At 38.4% G+C, this 27,959-nt stretch overlaps 1 protein-coding gene across 2 annotated transcripts; it reads left to right on the top strand.

Moving 5' to 3' along the window:
• On the top strand, window positions 1–27,071 carry MCOLN3 (mucolipin TRP cation channel 3). Of its 2 annotated transcripts, XM_060085061.1 has the most exons (12): window positions 1–228; window positions 4,085–4,252; window positions 9,459–9,612; window positions 10,756–10,837; window positions 10,914–11,010; window positions 16,272–16,371; window positions 20,034–20,146; window positions 20,227–20,376; window positions 23,513–23,614; window positions 23,723–23,845; window positions 24,745–24,951; window positions 26,937–27,071. In XM_060085061.1, exons 1-12 carry the CDS (start codon window positions 1–3, stop codon window positions 27,069–27,071), a joined length of 1,659 nt encoding a protein of 552 aa, XP_059941044.1. The 2 variants fall into 2 exon arrangements, with proteins under 2 accessions (XP_059941044.1, XP_059941052.1); XM_060085069.1 differs by lacking the exon at window positions 4,085–4,252.
• The last annotated feature ends 888 nt before the right edge of the window (window positions 27,072–27,959 follow it).

Genomic DNA, 27,959 nt, shown 5'->3' with positions numbered 1-27,959 from the left:
ATGGCAAATCCTGAAGCTGTTATAAGTAGCTGCAGCTCTCATGAAGAAGAAAATCGCTGCACTTTTAACCAGCATACATCTCCCTCTGAGGAGCTTCTATTAGAAGACCAGATGAGGCGAAAACTCAAATTTTTTTTCATGAATCCTTGTGAGAAGTTCTGGGCTCGAGGTAGAAAACCGTGGAAACTTGCCATACAAATTCTAAAAATGGCAATGGTGACCATCCAGGTAACGATCTCAGATCATGAGTTTAGTGAAGACTTGTTTTACTAACAAAGAGAACTATGGACAGTTTTGTTTTATTTTTTATAACTTTTAACTATGCATAATAAAGAACAATAATTAAGGAGATACGCAATCTTAAACCCTCCCACTTCAATATTTGTGAAAGAAGACTTTGGTTTTTTTGTTTTCTCTAACTCTTTTCCTTCTCATCTTTCATTAAATTATAATTTTGCTCACATAATGTAATTGGTTTTCAGGAAAAGAAAATTTTAATATTTGGCTTCCAATCAAGAAGCTTAGCTGAAGGTTTCTAAATCAACTGTGGAAACTAGCTATTGCCCAACCAGAGGATTCTTTTTTTTCCTGATTAGTTTCCTGAGAATTTCTCTCTCTTCAGAAACTTCAGGATTTTTGTTAAGAGTAGTTGGATTCTCACATCCCTGTGATCATGGGAGCCCTGAAGTGGAAGAATGTGGAGTTGATTAAAAGGAGTAGCATAGGTAGTGAAACACTAGACTTCATTTCAGGAGATGTTGAATCTCATTTCCTTGCCTTCTCTTAACATTTTGGGGGGAAATTATATTTTGTGATTCTTTATATATTCTTATGATTTACTCTTTTGAAGGTATGTTTTCCTGCTGGTGAGAGTAACTGTCTCTTGTTAAAAACAAAGGAGCAAAAATAAAAGATTTTAATAGGAAAAATAGATGTGATACATTTATTTTTATTAATACTTTCTCGTAATTTGGTGAAAAATGCATAACTAAATAAACAACTGGTATTCAAGGAGAATTTTTTTAACTCTGAAATTGCTGATTTTAACTGATAATTGAGAACAAATGCTTAAGGTGTTAGAAGCTAAGGCTATTTCTACAGTCATATGAAGTTGGTGAAATTCTTGCCTAAGTTTCTGATGCTAGGTGTTGTGTAAAGGAAACTGACATTTGAGTGATTATTTTGTTCCAGGACATTATTTCATTTGATTTCAACAATACTTCTATTGGATAAATACTGGAATCCTTCGGTTTACAGAATAAGGAACTGATATTTATAGAGCCACATGATTAGTACTGACTAGTACTGCCACTGGCGAAATCAAGACTTTAGAGGCACGTGTTCTCTCCCTCTAACATATCAACATAAAAATGGATGTTCCGTTCTCAGTATATTTGGTAAGCTGGAATTGAAATTCTTAACTTCCAGCTGATAATGTGGTGTGTCACAACAGTGAAAATATTTATCTGTGTTATTTCTGATAAGTTGGAGGGAAAGCCTGTGTCAGTTGAACATGAATATATTCTACTTAGAATGATAGGTACAACTTGTGTGTTTACTGTGTTTCGGCCTCAACATTTTATATCATCACATTCAATTCTTAAAACAAATCAGAGTTAGGTAGTAGTATCCCCATTACACAGATGAAAACACTGAGGCTTAGTGAAGTAAAATAACCTGTCATAGTCAGGAAACTAGAAGAATAGAACTGAGATTCAAACTCAGATTCTATTCCCTCTAAGACTTATGTTCTTTTTTCTTTTAATTTTTAAACATCTTTACTGGAGTATAATGGCTTTACAATAGTGTGTTAGTTTCTACTTTATAACAAAGTGAAGCAGTTATACATATACATATGTCCCCATATCTCTTCCCTCTTGCGTCTCCCTCCCTCCCACCCTCCCTATCCCACCCCTCTAGGTGGTCACAAAGCACCGAGCTGATCTCCCTGTGCTAGCTGATCTCCCTGTGCTATGCGGCTGCTTCCCACTAGCTATCTATTTGACGTTTGGTAGTGTATATATGTCCATGCCACTCTCTCACTTTGTCATGGCTTACCCTTCCCCCTCCCCATATCCTCAAGTCCATTCTCTAGTAGGTCTGTGTAAGACTTATGTTCTTAATTACTCCTAAACCTTTTAGGGAGCTCATTTAACTTTCCTGTGTTTCTTAGGGTGGTCAAGAGGAAAATTGACTAACAGTTTAAGATGTTAAGCCTGTTAGTAATAAGCATATAAAAGGCATTTAGGTAAGTTTTTTTTTTTTTGAAGTAACTGAGAGTTTTTCTTAACTGTGATGTTTCCTTAATCTACATTGGAACAATCAAACAAATATAACATAAAGACTTTGTAATTAAGCAAATGAGGGTGACTTGATGACAGATATCCTCTTTTCAGGGAAAAGACAGTGGTATTTCTGTTAAGTTGGAGATTTGGTGTCTGCAGCAGCAAAAGAAAGATGACTATGGTGATAGGCACCCTACTAAAAGTTTCCCTTTTCACACTGCCTGGCTCAGTCTCTGAATTATAGCAGTTCTCTCTGCCAGTCATACTCTTGTCTGCCCCTAGGCCCTTGAGAGCAGGAACTGTGTCTTCTAGCTCAGTGCTGGCTTGTGAAGGTACTCATATATTTGAATGAATTGGTAAAAATATCTTTGGGAATTCTCTGGAGACTTTTTGATCATCAGCTTCGATAGATGTAAAATCCCTGGAATATCAAGCTATCATCTTACTGAGATCTAAATAGGACACAGCTTAAAGAGGCTCTTTAGAAATGAGAGTCGAGTTAGGTAGAGAGTGATGACATGTGTGGGGTACAGGGCATACATCACAAGGGGAGGTGAGAGGTGAAAAGATTGGTCTACTGTCTCTATTTTTCCCTGATCAGACCCTGGATACTTTGTGTAGCATGAGCTTGGATAGTTAGAGCTTGGATTTAGTCTGTTAGACTTGGGTTAGAATTTTGACTATATACTTGCTACTGATGTGACTTGTAAAAATTATTTAACTTCTCTGAGTCTTCATGTATGCATCTGTAAAATGGGTGTATTAGGAACTATGCCGTGGGATTAGTATGAAGAAAGTTCCTGCAATAGTGTATGGAACATAGGTTTTCAGTGTTGTTCCCCTTTTCCATATAAAATATATGTTGCCCCCCTTACTCTGCTATCTAAGTCAAAATATATGTTCTAAACTTACTGTGCGCATGCACGTGTGTGTGTGTGTGTGTGTGTGTGTGTGTGTGTATGGGAGAGAGAGAGCAAGAGGACAACTAAGTTTCATGTAGAACTCTGGGGTCAATCCTGCATGAATGTTAAGGATATGTTATGTTAATATACTTTAATTTAGAGATGAGTTGAAAGAATATTTTTATTTTTGGCCTTATTGTCACAGTTTTGGTAATTAGACCTAGGAATATAGTTTGATTATAGGACTTAAACTTATGTAAGATATTTCTTAGGTTGTATTTTACACCTGCTTCAAGACCTTTTTTTTCTACAGAATTCATTTTGAACTCTTCTGTTTGCCATTCAAGCCCCTGCACCATCTGACTCATCTTTCTGTTCACATTTTTTTCTCACTATTTCTCTAATTGAATTATGCTGGTGTCCTCAATGTCCCCCAAAGTGCTAAGTCAACTCGACCTTCTTGGCCTTTCCCCAGTGTTCCTCAAATGTCCTCTGCCCAAGTTATGCACATATTTCAGGGTTTCTATTATTCTTTCTTCCTTAAAGAAACCTTCCAACTTCCTTAGTCAGTTACCTTGCTTCTCTGAGCTAAAGAACTCCTAAAGGGCTTCTCTGAACTCCTAAAGCTTTTGTTGGTAGGGAAAATGTCATAAGTGGGATCATACATGAAAATAAATGTTGAAAGTATGCAAAATCACTTTCTTTTATTTTAAAACTAGAAATCCACCTTATCTTTAAGGACAAATTAATTCACAGCTGCCAAGCTTTTAATTTCTAATTGAATATATTCAGGATTAATTAGGCATTGAATCTTGAATAGATGAATTGATCATTTTATAGAGGCCTTTTATTTCATTACTTTTTGACCCTCTTACTTTTTCTTTTTTTTCTTTTAAGCTGATCTTTTTTGGGCTAAGTAACCAGATGGTGGTAGCTTTCAAGGAAGAGAACACTATAGCATTCAAACACCTCTTCCTAAAAGGATATATAGACCGAATGGATGACACATATGCAGTGTATACACAAAGTGATGTATACAATCAGATCATCTTCGCAGTGAACCAGGTAAATCAAGCACATGCATTCTTCACTTGGGAAAAAGATTAGACTGGAAAATTGTTAGCAATGTACATAATAGAAACTGACATTCAGTTGTACAAGGGTGAACATTTTTTAATGAAATATGTAAATGACATGTATAAAACAGTTAAATTTTTTTAATGTTGCCAACAAACTTTAACAGAACTAGAAGTTGAGAGAAGCTTTTCTTTAGTAACAGAGAGACAGAAACTTTAAAGACTTAATTAAAAGAGTCAGAGCTAGGGCTTGGCATGAGAACCTCAAAGGTTTAAAATGATTAACCATGACCTTGGCTGTAACTAGTCATTAAGTCTTCAGAGTTTATACTTTCAGGGACCCTTAACAAATAATGAGAATATTAACTTTGCAGAGTGTGTATAGTAACCAAGACCTGAAAGTTCATTTAAAAAATAAATAAGGCCTTTATGTCATACATGACAATGATTTTATTGTAATATTGATTAAATGCCTCAAAAAGGAAGCTTGTTTTTCATACAGATGATTCAAATTTCTATTCAGAGTTTCTGATCAATTTGTTTTTTCTACAAATAGTACTTTCTCAAGTCCAAAATCTCCTATTTTGTTGGAATCATTGGAAGCTTTCTTGAAGTCAGTATTTCTAACCTGAGTTAGTCTGTAGATAACATTTCAAAAATATCACAATTCTTCTTCAAAAAATTATTTTAGTCCAATTATGGCTCTCCTTATCCTGGAGACAAACTATGCACAGTGAGATAAAATACGTATTTGTGACGCTAAGGCTTTCTGATCGCATTCAGATTACAAAAATTGGCCAGAAATCTATAGTAATAGAAGTAAGCTGCATATGTTGTTAAATAGAAATATGCCCTACAATTTGTAAGGTAAAAAATAGTAAAATGCTGGAGATATTCAGCTTTGAGTTTCTTGTTTTAAGATTATTAAGTTTATCTAAAGCTACTCTGAACCAAATTGGTAGTTTGGTTTTTGGCGGAAGGGGTGAGTAGAGGCAAGATGTAAACAGTTCATTAAATTCCTCCTAAAACATTTTTACCTTTTTTATATAGTAAGCCTAAGAGCAGTCTTAAAAATATAATATTTGGCATTCAGGCCATTCTGTTTATCAGATTTCTGTGTTCTTTACAGAATTGCATGTAGATTCCTTGTGCTAGTATATAGGTAGATAATATTAATTGGGGTGGGGTTTACTTAGGGCAAGTGACTCCCTACCATCTTCTGGGCACTATCAGGCATTTTGTTTTATATTTTTTGAATTTTATTTTATTTTATACAGCAGGTTCTTATTAGTTATCTATTTTATACATATTAGTGTATATATGTCAATCCCAATCTCCCAGTTCATCCCACCACCACCCCCCAGCCCCACTTTACCCCCTTAGTGTCCATACCTTTGTTCTCTACATCACTATCAGGCATTTTAAACTGAAGGTAAAAAGTATCTTGATCACAATATTCATAAATAAAGTTTTTGTTGTTAATGAGGTCAGTTATTCTACACGATCCCAGAGAACTGAATAGAGAAAATACAGACTGATATGAAAGAAAGATCTTTGTTTGCTGTAAGGAAATCTCTTGATAGTTGCGGTGATAGTCACCAAGGAGAACGAACAGATAAGACAGTAGCTTCTCAATCCTTAGAGCTAGTTCCATGACTAATTAGTTCTCCTGAAGAGTAGAGCCCTAAAATGCCATCTAACTGCATAACCTCTAGGGTTCATCCTGATCCAACACTGGCTATAACAGCATCCCTTTTGTTTAGTATATATGTTTATGTATTTGAATATCAAAGACCTAGTTATTTTTATACTATGTCCTGGCTTTTAGCAATCAGTCATGTTTGGGCCATCTCTACTGGGTTCCTTCTTTCATCCGCCCCTTCAATTAAGGCAGTCCTCAAAGGTTTGTCCTTTTTCTACAGAATTTCCTCCTCTACACAGCCTCAGCCACTGCCAAGAGAGGTGACCCTGAACCATTTGCTCACACTGCTGCATGCAGACAGCTCACGAGCACCTCAGAACCACTCCGTCCAAAACAGGTTCCTGTTCTCTTCCCACCTGCTCCCCAGACATGTTTCTCTTTCTGATCATTTGCTTAGATTTAAAGGTCTCAGGGTCTTGGAACCATTTATTCTTGCAGCTCAAGCATAGTCTGTATATCCCTACTTCTGGTTGGCTTCCCTCCTTCCCCTCCCTACCATTTCTTGACTGTTTTCTAAAGGATTCATCTAAAATCACAGATTTGATTGCATAATACTCCTCATTTTGTACACATAACAGTGTTCAGTGCCACATATTAATATATTTATTCCACGAAGGTGGAGGTACATCCCAGGCACTCAGATGTTTGTGAATAAATGAAAGAGCTCAAAAGATTCATGTGTTCAGATCAGGTGATCACAGAGGGACCACAAAAAAATCCATCTATAATCAAGGGGCAATCGGTTTTAATCTGCTTTACAGATATCTCAAATTAATGATTTTAGTGCCTTTCTATGTATGGGAAGATGCAAGAGTCTGGGCTCATGGCAATTATTCCTTTGATATGCATCTTAACTATCCAGGACCAGTAATCTGTTTTTCTCCATCCTGAATTCCCCTCAGAGCACACCCTTGATGCCACTGCAGTGGCTGAAGGCTTGATGGCAGGCAACACTTGTTGTTTATTGGAGTGGCAGGCAGCACTCCTTGCCTACAACATCCATCTCCTGCAGGTGCTCAGACCTCCATGAGGAGCCTTATTAAGATAGCAAGGAAGTCTGGCTGTAGCATCACTTATAACGTTAGCATGTACCTGAAGCCCTGCACTTTGGATCTTTTGTGTCTCAAGGTCTTACAAGGTTTAAGACACAAGTTTCTAAGGTAGGAGGTTCAGATCTTTAAGTAAGTCCTGTGGGGACTGCCTCACAAGCAGCGGGTGCTCAGAAGGGCTACAGGGCCCTATGTAGGTGTGACTGCTTCATGACCCCTGCTTGACTTTCTGGCTTTACCTCCCGGTACACATCCCCTAGTCCAGGCACACTGGTCTCCTTGGTACTTTACCGCATTCAATATCTTTTGCCTCTTTTTTCATTTAATGTACTGTTTACCTCTTACTCCCCGACACCCCAGTGTAAAACTACCAATTTGGCTCAGAGTAGCTTTATAAAGATTTAAGACACTTATTTCCTTGTATGGAAAACAAACAGCTCAAAACTGAATATCTCCAGCCTTATACTATTTCCCCCTATATGTAGGACATAATGCTATTTAATGAGTTATAACTGCAGCTTAATTATATCACTGTAGATTTCTGGTTCATTTTCCCAATCCCAATGCTAGCAGAAAGGTTGGTGCCATAATCACAAATCCTATCCTAGCAACTTACCATCTAGGTGTGCACAGATTAGCTCTAGTGAAAAAAGATCCACTATCACAGTGGTCCCTAACCTTTTTGGCACCAGGGACCGGTGTCTTGGAAGACAGTTTTTCTACGAACCGGTGGCGTTGGGGATGGTTCGGGCGGTAGTGTGAGTGATGGGGAGTGGCAGATGAAGCTTTGCTCACTTGCCGCTCACCTCCTGCTGTGCAGCCTGATTCCTAACAGGTTGCAGACCGGGGGTTGGGGACCCCTGCACTATCACGTTATAGTGATTTTCACCTCACTGTTAATTTGACTGTGTCTCATACTGTTACCTGAAAACTGGGCCTCTTGGTGGATGTCACACCAAAAGACACAACCAAGCCAAAGGTCAGGAGAAGGAAGGATTTATTACTTGCAGCAAGTAAGGAGAACACCAGGGATCTTTCCCAAAGCAGTGTCTCCTCAAACAGCAAAATTGGGGAAGTTTTAAGCTAAGCGTACGTGTATAATCACGAAGGGGCTTGGGCGGTCAACAGAGTCCAAGTTTTAGTTGATTGAAGTCACGAGGGTCAGAAAAGGTCAACGTCATCACCCCTTAGATTTCAGTTGACCTGGCAGTTAAGTGTTTTGGGCTAATCTTTACCATTGAAACAGAACTGGGAATCTTTACAATTGATGTATTATCTTTGCTGTTGTTACTTCTCTTGCCTGTTTCTGCAATCTATTGTTCCCTTAATATTATTAATTACTGAGACCTGTTCAAGGACCAGCATTAGATCACAAAAAGGCTTAGGCCAAAAATGGCTTCTCTTATGTCAAGAAAGCCATGCCTGTTCTCTTTCTCCAGGGACCTCCCCTACCCTATCTGCCTACAATACTGTTCTAAGTGCAGGGGTTAGAGCAGTGGACTTGATAAATTCCTTACCCTGTGGAACTTACATTCTAATGGAGGAGATGGATTTTAAACAAGTTTAGCCAAAATCAGTTGATTTCCAACAGTGATGAGTGCTATGAAAAAAAGAATTAAGTGGCATAAAATATTAACAGTGGACTCAGGATGGTCAGAAAAGACCTCTCTGGGGACTTGAAGTCTGGGGAAGAATATTTCAGGCTGAAGGAGTGGCAACAGCGAAGGCCCTAGAGGCTAGAAAACATTTAGTATGTTTAAGACAAGTGTGCAAAGGAGTAAGGGAAGGGCCAGGGATAGGGCTATAGGTCTCTCAGGGCTTAACAGGCCCTGGAAAAGAGCTTTGAAGTTTATTCCGAGAGACAGGAAGCCATGGGAGTGCTTTCAGTAAGAGAAAATTGCTATAAAAGTGACCAGGCTGTATTCTTACAAAGATAAAGATTTTAAAAATACATGATTTTTAGACAAAGTTTTGCTGGTTACCCTGGAACAATTTTATCCCATTTCCTATATTATAGTAAAGCAGAACTCTGACTTTATAGGAAATAGTTCAAAGATAAATAAAATTTATATTCACATTAAATGTAAAAGTCAGTTCCTAAACATAGTTCTTTAAAGGAGGAAAGAACCTGAGAATTTATTTAAGGTTAAATTAAGCCTTTAATTTTGCAGATAAGAAAGCAGCAGCTCATAAAGTCTATGACTTGCTCAAGGTCACAGAAATGAAACTTGAACCCAGAACTCTAATTAATTCAAGAGTGCTCTTTGACCTCTGTGGTCCTGGTGCACAGTAGCATGTTAATTACTCTGCATATTAGCATGCAAGTCTCCACATGGACAGGAGGTGGGAACTTGCCGTTTCAAAGGCAGGGAGGGAGGGGAATCATGGCTTCACTTCCACCTAGCTGAGTGTTCCCCTTTTTCTGTTCCTATTTTTGGTTGAAGTACTTGCAGCTACGCAACATCTCAGTTGGGAATCACGCTTATGAGAACAAGGGCACGGAGCAGTCAGCCATGGCAATCTGTCAGCACTTCTACAAGCAAGGAAACATCTGTCCTGGAAATGATACCTTTGACATTGATCCAGAAATTGAAACTGGTGATGTTCTTCTATAAGCTAGAACTTCCATTTTTAACTCCTTGATTTATACTTATTTATAAATCAATTTATACTTATTTAGACTAATTTCACCTCTGAAAACATTGATTTGGCCTGTGCTATTAGGTCATAGTAAGAACTTTATCAGAATTGTGTCAGGTACTTCACTATAACTCATGATTCTTAAAACAAACGAACAAAAAACCCCACAAAAACCAACGAGGCAAGTTTATTATTATCCTCATTTTATAGAAGACTGAAGTGTGGCTCAGAAGGTTAAGTGATCTGCTCATGATGGAGCTAGTAATAGGCAGTGCTGAAATTTGACCCAGGCCATGCCCTTAGCCACTTTATTCCCTAGCCTCTCTGCTGGATAAGCCAGTTAAATAGACAGATATTGTCCTTATAAAACAGTATGCTTGCAAATTCTTGATGTATATAAAACTCTCTCTGCTCAACAGCACTTCACTATTCAATGTCTTTGGGGTAGGCTGGGCCTGGCGGGGGCGGGCAGGGAATGAAAACCAGAACTTAGAATAGCACAGTTTATTCTTATTAGCAAAGTTCTACTTGCAGTTTGTAACTAAAACATTAGCTTAGGTCATTGAGTCAAAAAGTAAGTACTTCTAACAATAGCCACTGGGACTTTTTCTTTAAGAATAGTAAAGGATTATAGTGCTGACAAGTGGAAACCTTCTAATATGCTATCTTCCTTTTTTAAAACAGTGTTTATTGAGGAAAAATTGTCAACACATAATATTTTTTAAAAAAGATCCTTTAAACGTAGAAAATTTTATCTTAGACGCTACAGATGCTTCAAACCCATGCTTAGGATACAAAAAGGAAGAAGGACCTCAAAGTTTAGGCTTAAAAAGACAGAAAGGAAGATGGCGTTCTATAGAAGACTAGTGAGATAGAGTTCAGATCTTTCTCTACCCCCATCCACTCCAGAAATGTTATAGTCACGTATTAAAAACAAATAAATCACTGTAACCACGTGGTATGGATGTTTAGCTTTAAAAATCTTAATTTAAAAAAATACCAGAATCTCAATATCTAGTTTTAAACATATGATCCTTTCAAGATGCAGTTTTCTATATTTATTTTAGGCACTATATTATGGTTTGTTCCTTTCTATGGCAGAATGTGTCTTTGTGGTGCCAGATGAACCTTTTCACATTGGAACACTAGAAGAAAAACTCAACTTAATGCTGGACTTTCACAGGTGAGGGAACAGATGGGAGTATAACTCATGTTTGTGTGTATATGTTTTCACTGCACTAAAGTCTCCTGTCTTCTAGACTCATAACAGTGGAGCTGCAGTTTAAATTGAAGGCCATTAATCTGCAGACTATTCGTCATCATGAGCTCCCGGATTGTTACGACTTTACTCTGACTGTAAGTGTGGGCTGGTCTGAATTTGATTCCTATCTGGAGAAAAATAGTTTTATCTAGTTACAGGTTTATTTACTTGTATTAAGGGATGATGAAATGTATAGGATGTTCCCATCCCACTTGGATGTGCACAGGGGAAGCATTGGTTCAGCTAGCTCTATTTTGTTATGAAGTAGTCCCTTCTTATCTGCGGTTTTGCTTTCTGAGGTAAGTTACCCTAGGTCAACCTCGGTCTGAAAATATTAAGTGGAAAATGCCAGAAATAAATTTTAAATTGCATGCCATTCTGAGTAGCATAATGAAAAATTTCTGACCCTCCCCAGATATGAATCATCCTTTGGTCCAGTGTATCCCACCCGTTAGTCACTTAGTAGCCGTCTCAGTTATCAGATCAGTTGTCCCAGTATCACAGTGCTTGTGTTCAAGTAACCCTTATTTTACTCAATAATGGCCCCAAAGGGCAAAAGTAGTGATGCTGGTAATTCTGATATGCTAAAAGATTCCTTTAAGTGAAAAAGTGAAAGTTCCCAACTTAATAAAGAAAGAAAAAAAATGTATGCTAAAGTTGCTAAATCTACAGGAAGAAGAAATCTTCTATCCATGACATTGTGAAGACGGAAAAAGAAATCCATGCTAGTTTTGCTGTTGCACCCCAAACTGCAAAAATTATGTCCGGAGTGTGTGATAAGTGCGTGGTTAAGATGGAAAAAAGCATTTAATTTGTACAAGATATTTTAAGAGAGAGACCACATTCACATAACTTTTATTATAGTATATGTTATAATTGTTCTATTTTATTATTAGTTATCGTTGTTACTCTCTTACTGTGCCTAGTTTATAAATTAAACTTTATCATAGGTATGTATGTATAGGAAAAAAACATTGTATATAAGGTTTGGTATTATCTGCAGTTTCAGGCATCCACTAGGGGTCTTGGAATATATCTCCTATGGATATGGGGTGGCTACTGTACTAACTTGTTTACTTGTTAATTATCTGTCTTCTGTACCTCAGTGTAAGTTCTCCGAGGGCAGGGACCTTGTCTTGTTCACTGCTGTGTCTTTAGTACCAAGATCAGTTCCTGGAACAGAGTAGGTGTTCAAATACAAAAGGAACAGAAGTTTGTAGGCTCTGTATGGTCAGCTCTCAGCAGTCGGTGGCAGTCTGCTTCAGGGCATTGCCAAGGGTTCTTGATACAGAGTTTCCTCACTGTGGATGTTTGTAGCCTTTGGGTTTTGCTCACAGTGCCTCCCTTGTGCTGCCTCTAATGCTCTGGTTAGCTTCCTTGCCTTCAGCCTACCCTATCGCATCTATGTTCTCTGTCTTCCAGTTGCAAATGGAGCTTTTGATGCTTTCTAGGCAGCACAAGATGCCCCTCATGTGAGTTCATCACTTCACGAGGATCTGAGTCAGTAGTAACACAATGCTGTATCGGCGTATGCAGGACAGCATTTGATAACAGCTTGCCTTCATGTGGTCCAAATTTCTATTACTTCAGCAGTAGTTTGTATCAAAAGTTATGTCCACGATACTCAACTAATTGGCTGTAAGAAATCAAGTTCTCAGAAATTGAGGTTAAAAATATTTTCAGAATATAGGATAATGTAATAATTATGCATATTACTTAATAAGAAAAATCACTAATTCTATAAGACTGTTTTTATTTGGGCTACAGATTTTGATCTTAATATTAACCAGCAAGTTATGAATTTTCAAAATTACTTGATTTTTTAAAAATTGAGCTATTATACACAGTCTTCTCTCTTCTCTCTCTGTATCTCTGTCTGTCTGTCTGCCTCTCTCTTTCTCTCTGTCTCTCATGGAAAATGATACTTTTCAGAAGTCTTACAATCCTTAAAGCCTTTGGTCAACTGACAGCTCCTTCATGGACCCTTTTGTGATTCCTCAGTTAGCAATACATTCTGTGTTCTGAACTCCCAGATTTTGTTTTCATTTTTGTATTTTGTATGTCTTACCACCTTCTCCTTTGTTTTAGGATTTTGTAGGTCTTTATCATCAACTCTACTAGACTGAAAGCTCCCTGAAGGCAGGAACCATTTTATCTTTTCATCCCTCAGAGAACATAGTAGGTGACTAAAATATTTGTTGATTGAGTAAACAAAACATTAGATCCTTTGTCATGACTCACTACATCAGTAAAAGCAACTTGGCCTTTAGCCACATGCAAATGTCATATTTTTGTCATTCTTGTAGAATTATCCCAAGCTATATCTGTGCAGTGTGGATTTAGCAGTGCATCTCACAGAACTGTGGTGGAACTTATATCCTATCAGGTAGTTTGATAATAAAAGCCATTAGTGAACTGGGGCAGCATGCCTGATATAAAATGCAAGGTCTTTGGAGTCAGACAAGCCTAGATTTTAATGTCAGCTCACCAGTAAGTAGCTATGTAACTTTAGGCAAATTACTTAATTGGTTTGAGCCTCAGTTTTCTCATTTGTAAAACAGAATTAATGCCCACCTACCTGACAAAATTTTTGTCGAGATAGAAGATAACATATATGAAGGACCTACCAAAGTATATGGTATGTGGTAGATATTTGATTCATTCAACAGCTATTTATTAAGCCTATCTTGTGTGTGCCCAGTTGGATTTATAATGTAAAAGTAGTGCATTAGCATTCATTCATAGTAGTTTGATAAATTCTTTCATCCTGTATTTCGAAGCTCTTTATTAGGTGTATAAACATCTAGGATTCTTGTATTCACTTGAGCTGACTCTTTTATCATTATGAAATGGCACTCATTAACCCTAGTCATATTCTTTGCTCAAAAATTTACTTTGTCTGATGTTAATATAGCCATTCCAGCTTTCTTTTGATTAGTGTTAGTATGGCATATCTTTTTCCACCCTTTTAAACTTATTTGTGTCATATTTAAAGTGGGTTTCTTGTTAGGCAGCATACAGTTGAGTCTTGCTTTTTTTATCCAACCTAAAAATCTCTACCTTTTAATTAAGGTGCTTATTACATCATTTAAATTTCATGTGATTGTTAATATGATTTCTCTCTTTTTCTGCCTTCTTTTGGATTGAGTATTTTTTCGGATTCCATTCTATCTCATATGTTATCTTATTAACTATAACTCTTTGTTTTATTATTTTAGGGCTTCTAGTACACATACGTAACTTATTACAGCCTACCTTCAAGTGATGGTATACCACTACATGTATAGCATAAAAACCTGACAGTATATTTCCATTTCTCCCATCTTGGCCTTTGCATTATTGTTGTCATACAATTTACTTCCAGATATAAACTGGAACAATACATTGTTATTATTTTCACTTTAAACAGTCAGTATCTTTTAAAGCAACTTAAATAATTAAAAGTCTTTATATTTGCCCATGTAGTTATCATTTCCATGCTTCATTCCTTTGTGTAGCTCCAGGTTTCCATCTGGTATCATTTTGCTTCTGCATGAAGGGCTTCCTTTAACATTTCTTATAATGCAGACCTGCTGGTAATAAGTTCTTTCAGCTTCTGTATGTCTGAAAAAAGTATTTCACCTTTGTTTTTTAAGGATAATCTCACTAGGTATAGAACTCTAGTTTGACTGTTTTTTCCTCAGTACTTTAAAGATGTTGCTCTTTTACAAACTAAAAATACAAACAATACAAAGTGCTGTCGCTGCTAAGAAATCTGCTGTCTTCTTCATCTTTGTTCCTCTGTATGGGATGTATTTTCCCCCCTCTGGCTGCTTTAAAATTTTTCTCTTCATCTCTGATTTTAACAATTTGATTCTGATATGCCTTGTTGTAGTTTTCTTTGTGTTTCTTGTATTTGGGCTTCATTGAGTATCTTGGATCTATGGGTTTATAGTTTTCATTATATTTGACATTTACTCAGTGTTATTTCTTCAAATATTTTTCTGTCTCTTTCCCCCCACTCTTCAGAGATTCCAATAGTATGTATATTTGGGCACTTGAAGTTGTCCCACAGCTCTCTTTCTTTTTTTTTTTTCCAGTCATTTTTTCTTTCTTTCATTTTGAATAGTTTTATTGCTGTGTTTTCAAATTCACCAATCTTTTTTTTCTGTACTATCTAATCTGTTGTTAATTACACACAGTATTTTTTCTTCTTCATTTAAAGAATTCAGCTTCTTCTAAACCTTACTTAGATGTGATTGACATTAAGCCAAAATTTATTTAATGAGCACCTACTATTTGTAAGACCCTGAGGCTTTTTGTATGGGAAAAATTTTTCCTTGGCAAGGATTTCTGACTCATTCAAATAATACTGAGCATCTTTCTTATGTGAGGCTGTGGGCTGGTTCCCTCAGCAGCTATGGAGATGGGCAGACACTAGCAATGTCCTTGGTTGCTTGTCAAGGGAAGAAACTTACAGTCCAACATGAGGAGAAACAGAGTAACTAAACTTATTAAGTTTATTTGAAATCTTATATCTGAAGTGGTATCTGATTACTCCACACGAAGATTTTCAATAAAACTCATTTAAATGACAGACTTTAAAAGAACTTTTCTTTTTCTTTAGGACTTGGGAGAAGAGGCACCAAAAAGAAAAACAAAACCCCCAAACCAGACTAATTTCCTTAGCTTGCCTTCTTGGTGTATGCAAGGGGAAAGTGGAAGGAGCTAGAAGGGGAAGACAATGGAAGAACTATGAAAGATGTTCCAGCATGGCTTTGTCCCCTTTGGTGCCTCGTGTCCCAAAATGGTTATCACTGAAGCCAGACATGCTGTTGGTTCCCTGTGACCACACCTTTTGTAATACATGTGGTTCTATAGTGATGAAGAAATCTGGTCCTAGAAGGAAAATCAAAAAAGCTCCATTTGAAATGTTTCAAGACAGAAATAATGAGCATCTGTGTTAGTAAGAATTAAAACAACATTAAAAATCTATCCCTAGCTGAGGCCCTGCTGGAAGGCAGAGGAAAACATACTAGTACTCGCTCTTGCTCATTGTAAGAGGGCATCTAGAGGTGCTTAGAATGGGAAGGAGGGGGGAAATTCTTTTGTTTTATAAGTGGTTCAGGGCTTGAATACTGTCCTGGAAGCAGGATTATAGAGACTAAATGTTCTCTATGGAAGATCTAGTTCAACTTTCTCAGCTCACAGAGAAATAAAAAGAACTTCCCAAGGTTGAACAGAGTTAGCAACAGGTCAAAGATGAGAGTCTGGGTCTCCTGTAACTTTGGAAGACTTTTTTCCTAATTAATGCATAGAGACATCTTGGCTTTAAAAACTATAGGTATGTTTTTTACCCTTTTCCTGTTCTTCACAGATAACATTTGACAACAAAGCCCACAGTGGAAGAATTAAGATAAGTTTAGATAATGACATTTCCATCAGAGAATGTAAAGACTGGCATGTATCTGGATCAAGTAAGTGATGAATTTTAATAGTTTTAAAGATGGTTATTAAATAATATTAAATGGTTATTAAATTACTTGTCCCAAGGATGTGTGGAACATTAAATGAAAGAATTGGACCATACCCAAGTCCCTAATTCTCTGCAAGTAGATCAATTCATTGTAGTTGTCTGATGTTCCAAGTAATTCCCAAGTTATTAGTAATCAAATGGCTTTTCCTGCCTTCTCCATGTGCCCTCACTGGCCCACTCCTTACCAAAAAGAAAAAAATGCTTATAATCCCCCAGCAAAAAGAAAATCACATATACTCAAACCAATGTTTATCAAGTGCTTATTGCATAAGTATAATACTTCCACCTACATCTTCCTCACTTCAGTATTTTAAAATATCTTTGAGATAGGTAACATCCCTATTTTTACAGATGAAGAAATTAAGGCTCACTGAATTCTGATGTGTATGGGGTCATACAGCCAGGGAGAAGTCAGGTAGGATTTGACCCTGAAGTATCCCACACCTTATAATTATCTTCTATCTAGGTCAAAAAAGTAGACGAAATAAGGAAAGGGTGCATTCCTAGAAATATGGACACAAACTCAGGTATAAACTGAGAATCACTGAGAATTTTGGAGCTGAACTGAATAAAACTGACTGGGAAGAATTGATCTAATTTCCTAGACCCTCGTATTGATATGTAGTGGTGTGTTGTGCTAGACTTTAATGATTAGGTCAGAGGGTCTCGGATTCTAGTGAGCAGAAGCATCATTCCAAGTACCTGCTAAGATGCAGTTTCTCCAGCCTCATACAAGACAGTCTGTAGGTCTGGGGGTGAGACCCAGGAATGTGCAGGGAATCCTTATTCAGACCATACTTGTATAATAATTGCTTTAGGGTTTCCTACTAATGGATTCACGAAGTTCAGATGTAATAATGAGATAGTATGAGTAAATAAAATAAAATAAAATTCCTTCATTCTAGTATTCTTTTCAGTAATAGGTAACTTCAAATATATGAAGATCTTGAATCACAAACTTTTATTTCAATCACAAAGTTGTTTATTTGAAACACAAGCCTGTTTTGTCATCTGTAAACATTGTAATACTTCTCCACAAACTTGAGAATAGGGAAAATGAGAGCATATGAAGGTGCCTGGAACACAGGCTTTCTCTCAAATGTTTGTTTCTTGAATTTTAAGTTTCTCTGAAGTAGATTTAGTCCTTCATGTAACAATTAGATGCCTCTTGACAAAATTACGGGATGCTTCATTTCAGAATAGTCTTGAGTTCTTTCTCTCAGCATAGAGCAGTACAACTTGTTAAGTAAAGACACGCTCTGTAAGAGAGCATGTGACGGCCAGCCCTCTGCCCACCTCTCTTCACCTGGCTCTGCTCATGCTGGGAGGACTGATTCACAGAATCTCTGCATGCGTGACTCTGCCTTGTCACTCAGGTCTCAGCTAAAACCCACTGCCTCTTTGGTGAGGCCTTCCTTCATTGTGTGGTATAAGTGAACCTTTCTTTTCCCCATTCCCCCACCCCAAGCTCCCTCAGCAATGGTGGTCAAAATTTAGTGTTACCTAGAGAGCTTAGGAAAACACAGTTTCTGATTCACTGGGTCTAGGGTAAGGCAGGAGAATGTGCATTCCTAACAAGTTCCCAAGGGATGCTAAGAGCCACTAACACAGAGTGATGGATGCTGGAGAGAGACTGCAAAGGTTTGAATCCTGACTTTGCCACTTACTGGCCGTGGAAGCTTGGGCAAGTTCTGTGACCTCTCTGTGCTTCAGTTCTCATCTGCAAAGTGGGATAATCACACCTACCTCGTGGGTGTTGCTGTGAGATGCAAGTGAGTTAAAACCTATAAAATTCTTAGAACTATGCCCTGCAGGAAATGCACTCAATACATGTTAGCTATTTGGACTTACTTTCTTCATATCACTTACTCCTATCAGAAAATAATTTGTTCATTTAATTGTTCACTTTTTTCTCTTATATCGCTGGAGTAGAATAGAAATTCCACAAGGTCAGGGGCTTTGTCTGTCTTGTTCACCCATTATACTCTCAGCATGTAGAAACACACCTGATGCTTAATAAGTATTTTATACCTAGATAAGTATATTTAAATAGGATATGCAGGAACCCTAATGGTATTAAGAACAAAAGACTACAAGCTGATAAATAAAGATCTTTGATGGATGGTTGTGATGATTTTTATTTTTTTATTTTATTTTATTTTTATTAGTTTCTGCTTTATAACAAAGTGAATCAGTCATACATATACATCTGTTCCCACATCCCTTCCCTCTTGCGTCTCCCTCCCTCCCACCTACCCTATCCCACCCCTCCAGGCGGTCACAAAGCACCGAGCTGATCTCCCTGTGCTCTGCGGCTGCTTCCCACTATCTATCTACCTTACGTTTGGTACTGTATATATGTCCATGTCGCTCTTTCGCTTTGTCACAGCTTACCCTTCCCCCTCCCTGTGTCCTCAAGTCCATTCTCAAGTAGGTCTGTGTCTTTATTCCTGTTTTACCCCTAGGTTCTTCATGACATTTTTTTTTCTTAAATTCCATATATATGTGTTAGCATATGGTATTTGTCTTTCTCTTTCTGACTTACTTCACTCTGTATGACAGACTCTAGGTCTATCCACCTCATTACAAATAGCTCAGTTTCGTTTCTTTTTATGGCTGAGTAATATTCCATTGTATATATGTGCCACATCTTCTTTATCCATTCATCCGATGATGGACACTTAGGTTGTTTCCAGGTTGTGATGATTTTTAAAAGAAGGACTTTTAGTCTCCTTTAAATACTCATGGAAGAATCTGTATCAGAGTCTTTTCTCTTTGTTGTTTTTGTGCAAAAAATGCTTGAATTATTTAAATTATTCTAAACATGAGTGTGAAGGATCTGTATAAAACTTGAAAATGCTTCTGAAGGATGCAAAAAGAAGACTTGAATCAGTTAAAAGGCACACTATGTTTTTGGACAAGTGATTCAACATGATGAATATGTCAAGTCTTCCTAAATTAATCTATGTATTCAACATGATTCCTCCCAAAATTACCTGTAGGATTTTTATTGGAATTTGACAATTTGCTCCTGAAGAATATATGGAAATATAACAAGCAAGACTAGCCAGCAGAAATTCTAGGAAAGAGTAATGAGAGGTATTTTTCTTAGGCATTACAATCAATACACGAAAACGTCAGAAGGGTAAGGTATGGTACGTGAATACAAACGGCCATTTGGTACATGGTAAAGATGGCATTTCAAATCATTTGCTCTTTTAATTGGCAAAAACTAAAGAATAAGGAGAAGATGTGGAGGTATGTGTAGGTATGTAAACTGGCATGATCTTTTTGGAGAGCAATTTCTTAGATCTTTTTTTAGAAAGATGCATATGCCTTACCCCAATAATTCCATCTTTGGATATTCATCCACCTAAAAGATCACTTGCACCCGTGCACAAAGAGGACCTGGAAAATGGTTTGTAGTAGGGAAAACCAGATTCCAATCCAAGTGTCTTTACAAACATAGTATTGTACATCTATACGGAAGTATGCAATTCAGCAGTTAAAATAAATGAGGGTAAAAATGAAAAGAAAAAAAAGAAGTATATGTCACCATATTAATGTTTCACTGCATAAGCAGGTAATCCACTTTCCTTCCAGTTCAGAAGAACACCCATTACATGATGATCTTTGATGCCTTCGTTATTCTGACATGCCTGGCTTCGTTAATCCTGTGTGCTCGATCTGTGGTGAAAGGACTTCAGCTTCAGCAGGTAGGGATCACTGCTTTCTAGGAATGTGATGGACATTTTGATTGATAGAGAAATTCACCATGCTTCTCTTTTCCCGAAAGGAATTTGTCAATTTTTTCCTTCTCCATTATAAGAAGGAAGTTTCTGTTTCTGATCGAATGGAATTTGTCAATGGATGGTATATTATGATTATTATTAGTGACATATTAACCATTACTGGATCAATTCTGAAAATGGAAATCCAAGCTAAGGTAAAATTTTTTCCTATTTATGTCATTGTTAGTATCAGATTTGCATTAACGGTCATTTATTTTGTCCAAAACGTTAAGAATTCACAGAGTAAATTATTTCTTTCAAACATTGTATTGAGTAAACCTGAAATAACAGTAATTTGTAAAAATCTAGTCCAGAAATCTTTTAGGCTGAGTTTTCCAAAGTGTGATTCACAGTCCTCTGTATCAGGATCATTTGGGTAGTTGGTAAATACCCCACATTAGACCTACTGAATGTGAACTCTGGGGGTGGGGCCTGTGAATTCTTACACACACCAGAAGTCATACACACTACAAGGTAACTAAAGTAAAAGGTGTTTTTTGTTGTTCTTACAAGAAATACCAGAATCTTCAACAAAAAGAGTCGGCTGGGGGCAGGTGGAGGGAAGTGAGGCCAAACTACTATTGTGTGAGTCCTTGCAGTTTTTCCCTTTGTCCTTTCAAATTGAGAATATTCCCATTTTCCTATTTTTCCTATTTATGTACTACAAGGTTTCCCATTTTAAGTTAGGACTAATCTAGCCTGGATATCTACCCTCCCCCAAAACAAAAATCAAAAACAAAACAAAACAAAACGAATACTGTTCAAACTAATCTTGTTCAAATTTATATTTTTCTAGCCTGACTACAACTAAATATGAGTATGATCCACATGGGGAGCCTCTTATGGTTCAGATTCCTAGGCAGAGACCCCAAATTCAATGGCTCAGTTAAGACAGGAGTTTATTTCTCCCTCATGTAATAGTCAGGGTGGATTTTATGTGCTGGCAAGTTGCTCAGCTCCCCACCATTCAGGAATCCAAGTTTGTCCCATCTTTTTCTCTGCCGACCATTAAGGGCTCACCCAGACTGCATGATTGATGCTGGGTTGCCTCACAAACAGATTGCAACCCATGGAAGGGAAAACCTGGTATGGTAGTAGGTCTCTCACAGTCTTATAACCTTGGCTCAGAATGGCAGCCTTCATTTCTGTTCAGTCCTACTGGATAGAATTTAATCACATCTAACTGCAAGGGAGCTGGGGGAGATAGCCCAGGCATGTACCTCAGAAAGAGAGAATGGGTTTAGGAGGCCATGGAGCAGCTGTCACTATATGTCAATGTAGTATATATCATTAGAATAGATGTTTAACTGTAGGGACCAAAAAAAGAGGAGTAGGGGGAGATTTGCAGCAAATCTTTATTTTTACCAACCTCACCTACCATTAATTTCAATGAGCCCTTAATGGTGTCCAACAATCTTTCTACATTTTTCTAAGCTATTCATTCCCCTGTCTTCTAGCTGATCATTTCATATTTCTTCTCTTTTGGAACTTGTAATACTCCCTGCCCCATCCTCACTCTCAGCTGATGACCTCACTTCCTATTTCACAAAATAATGGAAACAAAATAGGAATTCCACAAATTCCCACTTCACTTATATACCTGCCAACATCAGTGCCCATATGCTTTGCTTTTTCTCTGCTACTGTAGATATATTATTTAGGTTACCATCCAAGGCCAGCTTCTCCACCTCCTGCCTTTCAGATGCCGTCCCTGCTTGCTTACTCCAGGGCATGGGTCCAGCTATTCTTCCTCCTTTTCTCATGCACCCTCAATCTCTCATTCTCTACCATGACATTTCCATCAGCATGGTTTTTTTTTTCTCCTTTCTAAAAAGGCAAAATCTCAACCTATTATCCCTCCAGCTACTTCCCCATTTCTCTGCTCCCCTTTATATAGCAAAAGACCTCAAGAGAGTATTTAATCCTGTTTCTGACTCTGCACTTCCCATTCCCTCTCGTATCTGTTCCAGTCAGGCTGCCCTGCCACTCCAGGGCAACGTTCCAGTGACCTCTCATGTCGCTACATTCAATAATCAATCACTTATCCTCATTTTGACCTATCAGCAGCTTTTAGCACTGCAAGCACGCCCTCTTTGTTGATGAACTTTTTCACTGGCTGTCACTTACCTGGTTTTCCTCCTAAATCACTGGCTTGTCTTCTGACTTTCCATTGCTGGTTCCTTCTCATCTCACCAACCTATGAAAGTGACAGTATTTCAAGGCACGGTGCTTGGACACCTTCTTTTTCTGCCGCTGTCTTGGTGATCTCATCCTGTTCCATTGCGTTAAATAGTGTCTATTTTCCAGTGATTTTCAAATCTCTATCTCCAGCTTGGAATTATTCCCTGAACTCCAGTCTCAAATATCCAACTGTCTATTCCACATCTTCACTTGGATGTCTACCTGGCTTCACAAATTTAACATACCTGAAACAGGACTCCTGAAATCTCCACCTCCACAGTCCAAACCTGCTTCTCCATGGCCTTTCTAAGTTCAGTTAATGGCAACTCTTTACAAAAGCCATAGATTCATCCTCAACTCCTCTCTTTCACTAATCCCCTCTCCTCCATATCTCATCCAAGAGGAAATCCTATTTGTCTACCTTAAAAAAATCACCTCATCACCTTCACTGTTGCCAGCCTGGTCCAAGGCACTGTCAGCTCTCATCTGCATTATTGCAGTAACCGTCTCACTCTTCCAACAATCTGCTCCCAACATATCACTCCTGTTCAGAGCCTCAATCTCCCCAGTCTATTCAGAATAAAAGGTAAAGTTTTTAACTTACACTCGTGAGGCCCTAAACTACTTGCCCCCTCACCTCTGTGACTGCACACTTTCCCCCATAGCTCACTCCAGCCAGACTCAATCTTGCGAGGCACCCTCCTGCTTTGGGGCCTCTGCACTTACAGGTCCCTGTGCCTGGAAAGCTCTTCCACAAGATTTTTGCTTGGCTTGCTCCCTCACTCCCTTCATGTCTTTACTCAAAGGCCACCTGTTCAGTGATCAGTCCACGCTATTTGAAATGCAACACACAGCCTTCCCTTATTCCCTCCCCTGAATTTTCTCCTCAGCACTTACCATCAGCTAATGTACTAAGGGTTTTGCTAATTTATTTCTATCATCTCTCTCTCCACACTAGAATATAAGCTTCATGAGGGCAGGGAATTTTGTTTGTTCACTGCTTTGTCCTTAGTATCTAGAACAGTGCCAACTCATTGCTACTCAACAAATAATTTTTGCCCCAAATGAATTTCTGCTACATAACTGATTATTTTTTCCACTCTGTTTTAGAGTCTGACAAGTTATGATGTCTGTAGCATACTTCTTGGTACCTCTACCATGCTTGTGTGGCTAGGAGTCATCCGATACCTTGGTTTCTTTCAGAAATACAATGTAAGGAATTCCATGGTTCTCCAAGCTGCTGGTATTTCTCTTTCAAAGTTATTGCACTGCTTTGTCTAAAGGGCAAAGGGATTCTAATGACCTCTCTTACTTTCCCAGCTCCTTATTCTCACCCTTCAGGCAGCGCTGCCCAATGTCATCAGGTTCTGCTGCTGTGCAGCTATGATTTATTTAGGCTATTGCTTCTGTGGATGGATTGTGCTGGGGCCTTACCATGATAAGGTACTGATAAACAATTTTTTTCCTGTTGTTATTAAGGTCTCAGAGTAGTGGCAATGGCTTGTTATCCTTTTAAAATAAGCTCCTTTTACTTTGTGACTCAGCCTTAAAATGTTGTAGGTAATGTATCTATTGCCAAATTTATAAATTGGTAAGGTAAGACCACCTTGAGAGGATAACTGATTCACTTGACTGCCTCAACTCCTTTTGTGGAATATGTCAGATAATTAAGTCTTTCTTACTGTCAGCGAAGTCAAGCTTGCCAATTTGATTCATCGATATATACTAGAGTGGGCTATTTAGTTAAGTCTTATTGAAATTTGACTTTATTTTAAAAAGTAGTATAGGGAGAAACTTGTAGAAATATTGAATATTTTGTTTACCAGAGTTATAGTCTTGACTGCAATGCCATCATCTTAAATGGCATGAACTTTAAAATGAGAATCATGAATATGCATGGATGGGACCTGTGTTTCTCACAGAAGCATTTTAAGGATCTCTTTCTACCAAGGTAAATGGGAGGGTAAAGCTTGACTCAGAAAAGCACTGAAGGCGCAGACCAGGTCTCCTATCTTCAGTTCAGGCTGCTCCTATTAAGAGGAGCATCTGAAGGAGCTGCTTGTTCCAAGAAAAACAGTAGGCATGTGCATGTTATGTACATCACAAGACAAATGCCTGGAGGAATGACTTCGTTTTCCTGGGTGTCTCCAATGTTTACATGTTATTAAACTTTGGTGTGATTTTCTCTTGTTAAAAAAAATGCTTGTGGTTACCCCAGGTTATTTGTTTGAAGGGGTAACTTGGGATATCTAGTTCCACTATTTTTTATATGGTGTCATGATCAAAGTCTCCAGTGGGAAGGAACACGAAGTAAAGTGAACTTTTCTTTTTTGTTTTTCCAGTTCCGTTCTCTGAACATGGTCTCTGAGTGCCTTTTCTCGCTGATAAATGGAGATGATATGTTTGCCACATTTGCAAAAATGCAGCAAAAGAGTTACTTGGTCTGGCTCTTTAGCAGGATTTACCTCTACTCATTCATCAGCCTCTTTATATACATGATTTTAAGTCTTTTTATTGCACTGATCACTGATACGTATGAAACAATTAAGGTACGTTCATCAAGAACAAGGAGGAGCAGCATTTTCCTAAAACTTGCAGAGTGGCAATAAAATACAGTACCTGGGGCTTCCCTGGTGGCGCTGCAGTTGAGAGTCCGCCTGCCAATGCAGGGGACACGGGTTGGTGCCCCGGTCCGGGAAGATCCTACATGCCGCGGAGCGGCTGGGCCCGTGAGCCATGGCCGCTGGGCCTGTGCGTCCGGAGCCTGTGCTCTGCAGCGGGAGAGGCCACAACAGTGAGAGGCCCGCGTACTGCAAAAAAAACACACCCAAAAAACCAGTACCTGAGCGGGAGGGGATCAATGGAATGGTAATTTCTTCAGGGTAGAGAAGAAGGATCTCAATTTTAGATACTAAAAACAGAAATGAAAGAGAAATAGAATTTCTAGAATGTTGAAAGTTTTGTCTCTGAGTAATTGTGCTTTTTCAGACAGGATCTCAAATTGTTTATTAGAATTATAAGGATCAGTAGATACTGAGTGAGTGAAACAGACAGTCAAAATTTTGTGGGAGCTTTTTTTTTTTTTTTTTTTTTTTTTTTTTTGTGGTACGTGGGCCTCGCACTGCTGTGGCCTCTCCCATTCCGGAGCACAGGCTCTGGACGCGCAGGCTCACCAGCCATGGCTCACGGGCCCAGCCTCTCCATGGCATGTGGGATCTTCCCGGACCAGGGCACGAACCCGTGTCCCCTGCATCGGCAGGCAGACTTTCAACCACTGCACCACCAGGGAAACCCTGTGGGAGCTTTTCAAATCCACTTTTCATAAAGAAAAATTGACCTCTTCATTTGGAATGAACTCCTGCGTGGGACTACCCCAGAGGCCTGGTCTCCAGAACAGTCAAGGGATTAATATGTCAAGTACGAGCCATGTGTGTGTTACACAGTCAGGAACATGATTTGAAAAGCTGTTATCATTCATATTGTCACTCCACATTGAATATTTAAAAATCAGTTTGAGCCCTTTGAAATATGGAAAGGCAGAATAAATAACCATATATATTTAAATTTCTAATAACTTTATACTGGTAGCTATACTATTGGCATGGACACTTCCACTTGGGGACTTTTCTTTCTGATCATGAGAGGGGTAATGAAACATGATGCCATGTGAATGGATAAGGAGAAAGGCCATCAGGAGTTGATGGATTATGAATTGATAATTACAAATATCTTGCTCACGAAGCCAGGGTTCTGACTTCATTCTTACCGAATCAGACGTCAGGAACCAACTGTCCTTAATACTTGCTTGGCAGACTTGCTTAGAGTCACCAAGGAGACTGGGAAAGAATGTAGTTGTACCCGTCCAAATCCCTTCCCGTGGTGCTCTGAAAATTCACTACCTTCAACTCTGCATGCAGATATATATATATATATATATATATATATATATATATATATATATATATATATATATATATATATATATTATTCGAGGGTGACATCTGAGGTCTCAAAGAATAACATGAGTTGACAGCTCTGGATGACACAAGCCTAAAACTCGTAGTTTAGATGTTAACCTGCTTCCATGGTCTCAGAGCACTTGTCAAATGGATGAGTCCTTTCTGATCCTTGCTGGTCGGGGCCCATTCTAGAGATCTTAGACCCCCAAACTGATATAAATATTAGGCCTTTAAATAAATCTGTCTGTCTGGAAGAGAGACTCCAAAAGGGTGTGCAGCTGGATTTTACCTGGAAGGAGCTCTCAGATTCAGATTCAACATGCCCATTTTGGGTTGAATCAGACCCACAAAAGAGAGCCCAGGAGGGCACTGCAGAATCCTAGACCCACTTTTCCTTAGCCAAGCCTAAGATTGGCTCTAGAGGCTATATCCCCATGAAAATACTTGGAAGCAAGTAAACTATCCCTTTAGAAAAGTCCCCACCTCTGTAGCCAAATGATCCACTTCGAATTTGAAATAAAGCTGTTTTCAAGGGACTTATTAATGAAAACTTTTTTTTTTATTCTTCTGTATAGCATTACCAACAAGATGGCTTCCCTGAGACTGAACTTCGTGTATTTATATCAGAGTGCAAAGATCTGCCCAATTCTGGAAAGTACAGATTAGAAGAAGACCGTGCAGTATCTATATTCTGCTGTTGTAAAAAGTAGCTATTAGGCTAATCTATGCCCTGGAGGGAACTATAATGTGTAGCTGAGTTGGGAGACAAAATGGATATTTTAAGATCAGATGTAGTATGTTTGAAGACTATTATTTTGAGCAAATTGATGGCTGTAATTCATCAAGAACTGTGTTTATATTTTAAAACAATATTTAATGTCTTTGCAGCTTTAGGCTGGGCTTATTATTTTTTTAAACCTAACTTTGATGAGGGAAACTTGGATTCTTGTCCTGTTTATTTTTGCCATAGATTTAGAATGTGTTTTCCATATCCTTCTCTACTCTTGCTTCCAGTTATTCTGACTGTGCTGACTGTGTCATCAGTGGAAACAATGCCTGATCTGACCTCAGACAACTCACCAACCCTGGCCTGGACCATTCTCAGGGGCTGTCCTTGAGAGAGAGGATGATTGCTGTATATACAGTAATCATTGCATTTTAAAATCTCTCAAAGGAAATAATAAGAAAGAAAAAACCATCACCAGCTAACAGTCTCGTATTTGGCTATGAAGGACAAGTGTTATTTGATACTACTTTTAGTGCTGGAGAAGATCAGGTTTTTTAGTATAAGTTTTCTCTTTTCCTTTAATGTTAAAGGACAAAGTTGAAAGAGTATTCTATACACCTATGGAAATTAAACTGCATACAAAATGCATATTCGTTCCCACAAGGATTGTTTTATTAGTACTTGCACAGCCTTGTGAAAAGTGCATGATGCGGGCCTCCCTGGTGGCGCAGTGGTTGAGAGTCCACCTGCCGATGCAGGGGATACGGGTTCGTGCCCCGATCTGGGAGGATCCCGTATGCCGCGGAGCGGCTGGGCCCGTGAGCCATGGCCGCTGAGCCTGCGCGTCCGGGGCCTGTGCTCCGCAACGGGA

Source organism: Mesoplodon densirostris, chromosome 2, assembly GCF_025265405.1.
Source record: "Mesoplodon densirostris isolate mMesDen1 chromosome 2, mMesDen1 primary haplotype, whole genome shotgun sequence".
NCBI classification, from domain to species: Eukaryota; Metazoa; Chordata; class Mammalia; order Artiodactyla; family Ziphiidae; genus Mesoplodon; species Mesoplodon densirostris.
The sequence above is the reverse complement of the archived record's forward strand: the minus strand, read 5'-3'. Positions and strand labels throughout refer to the sequence as shown.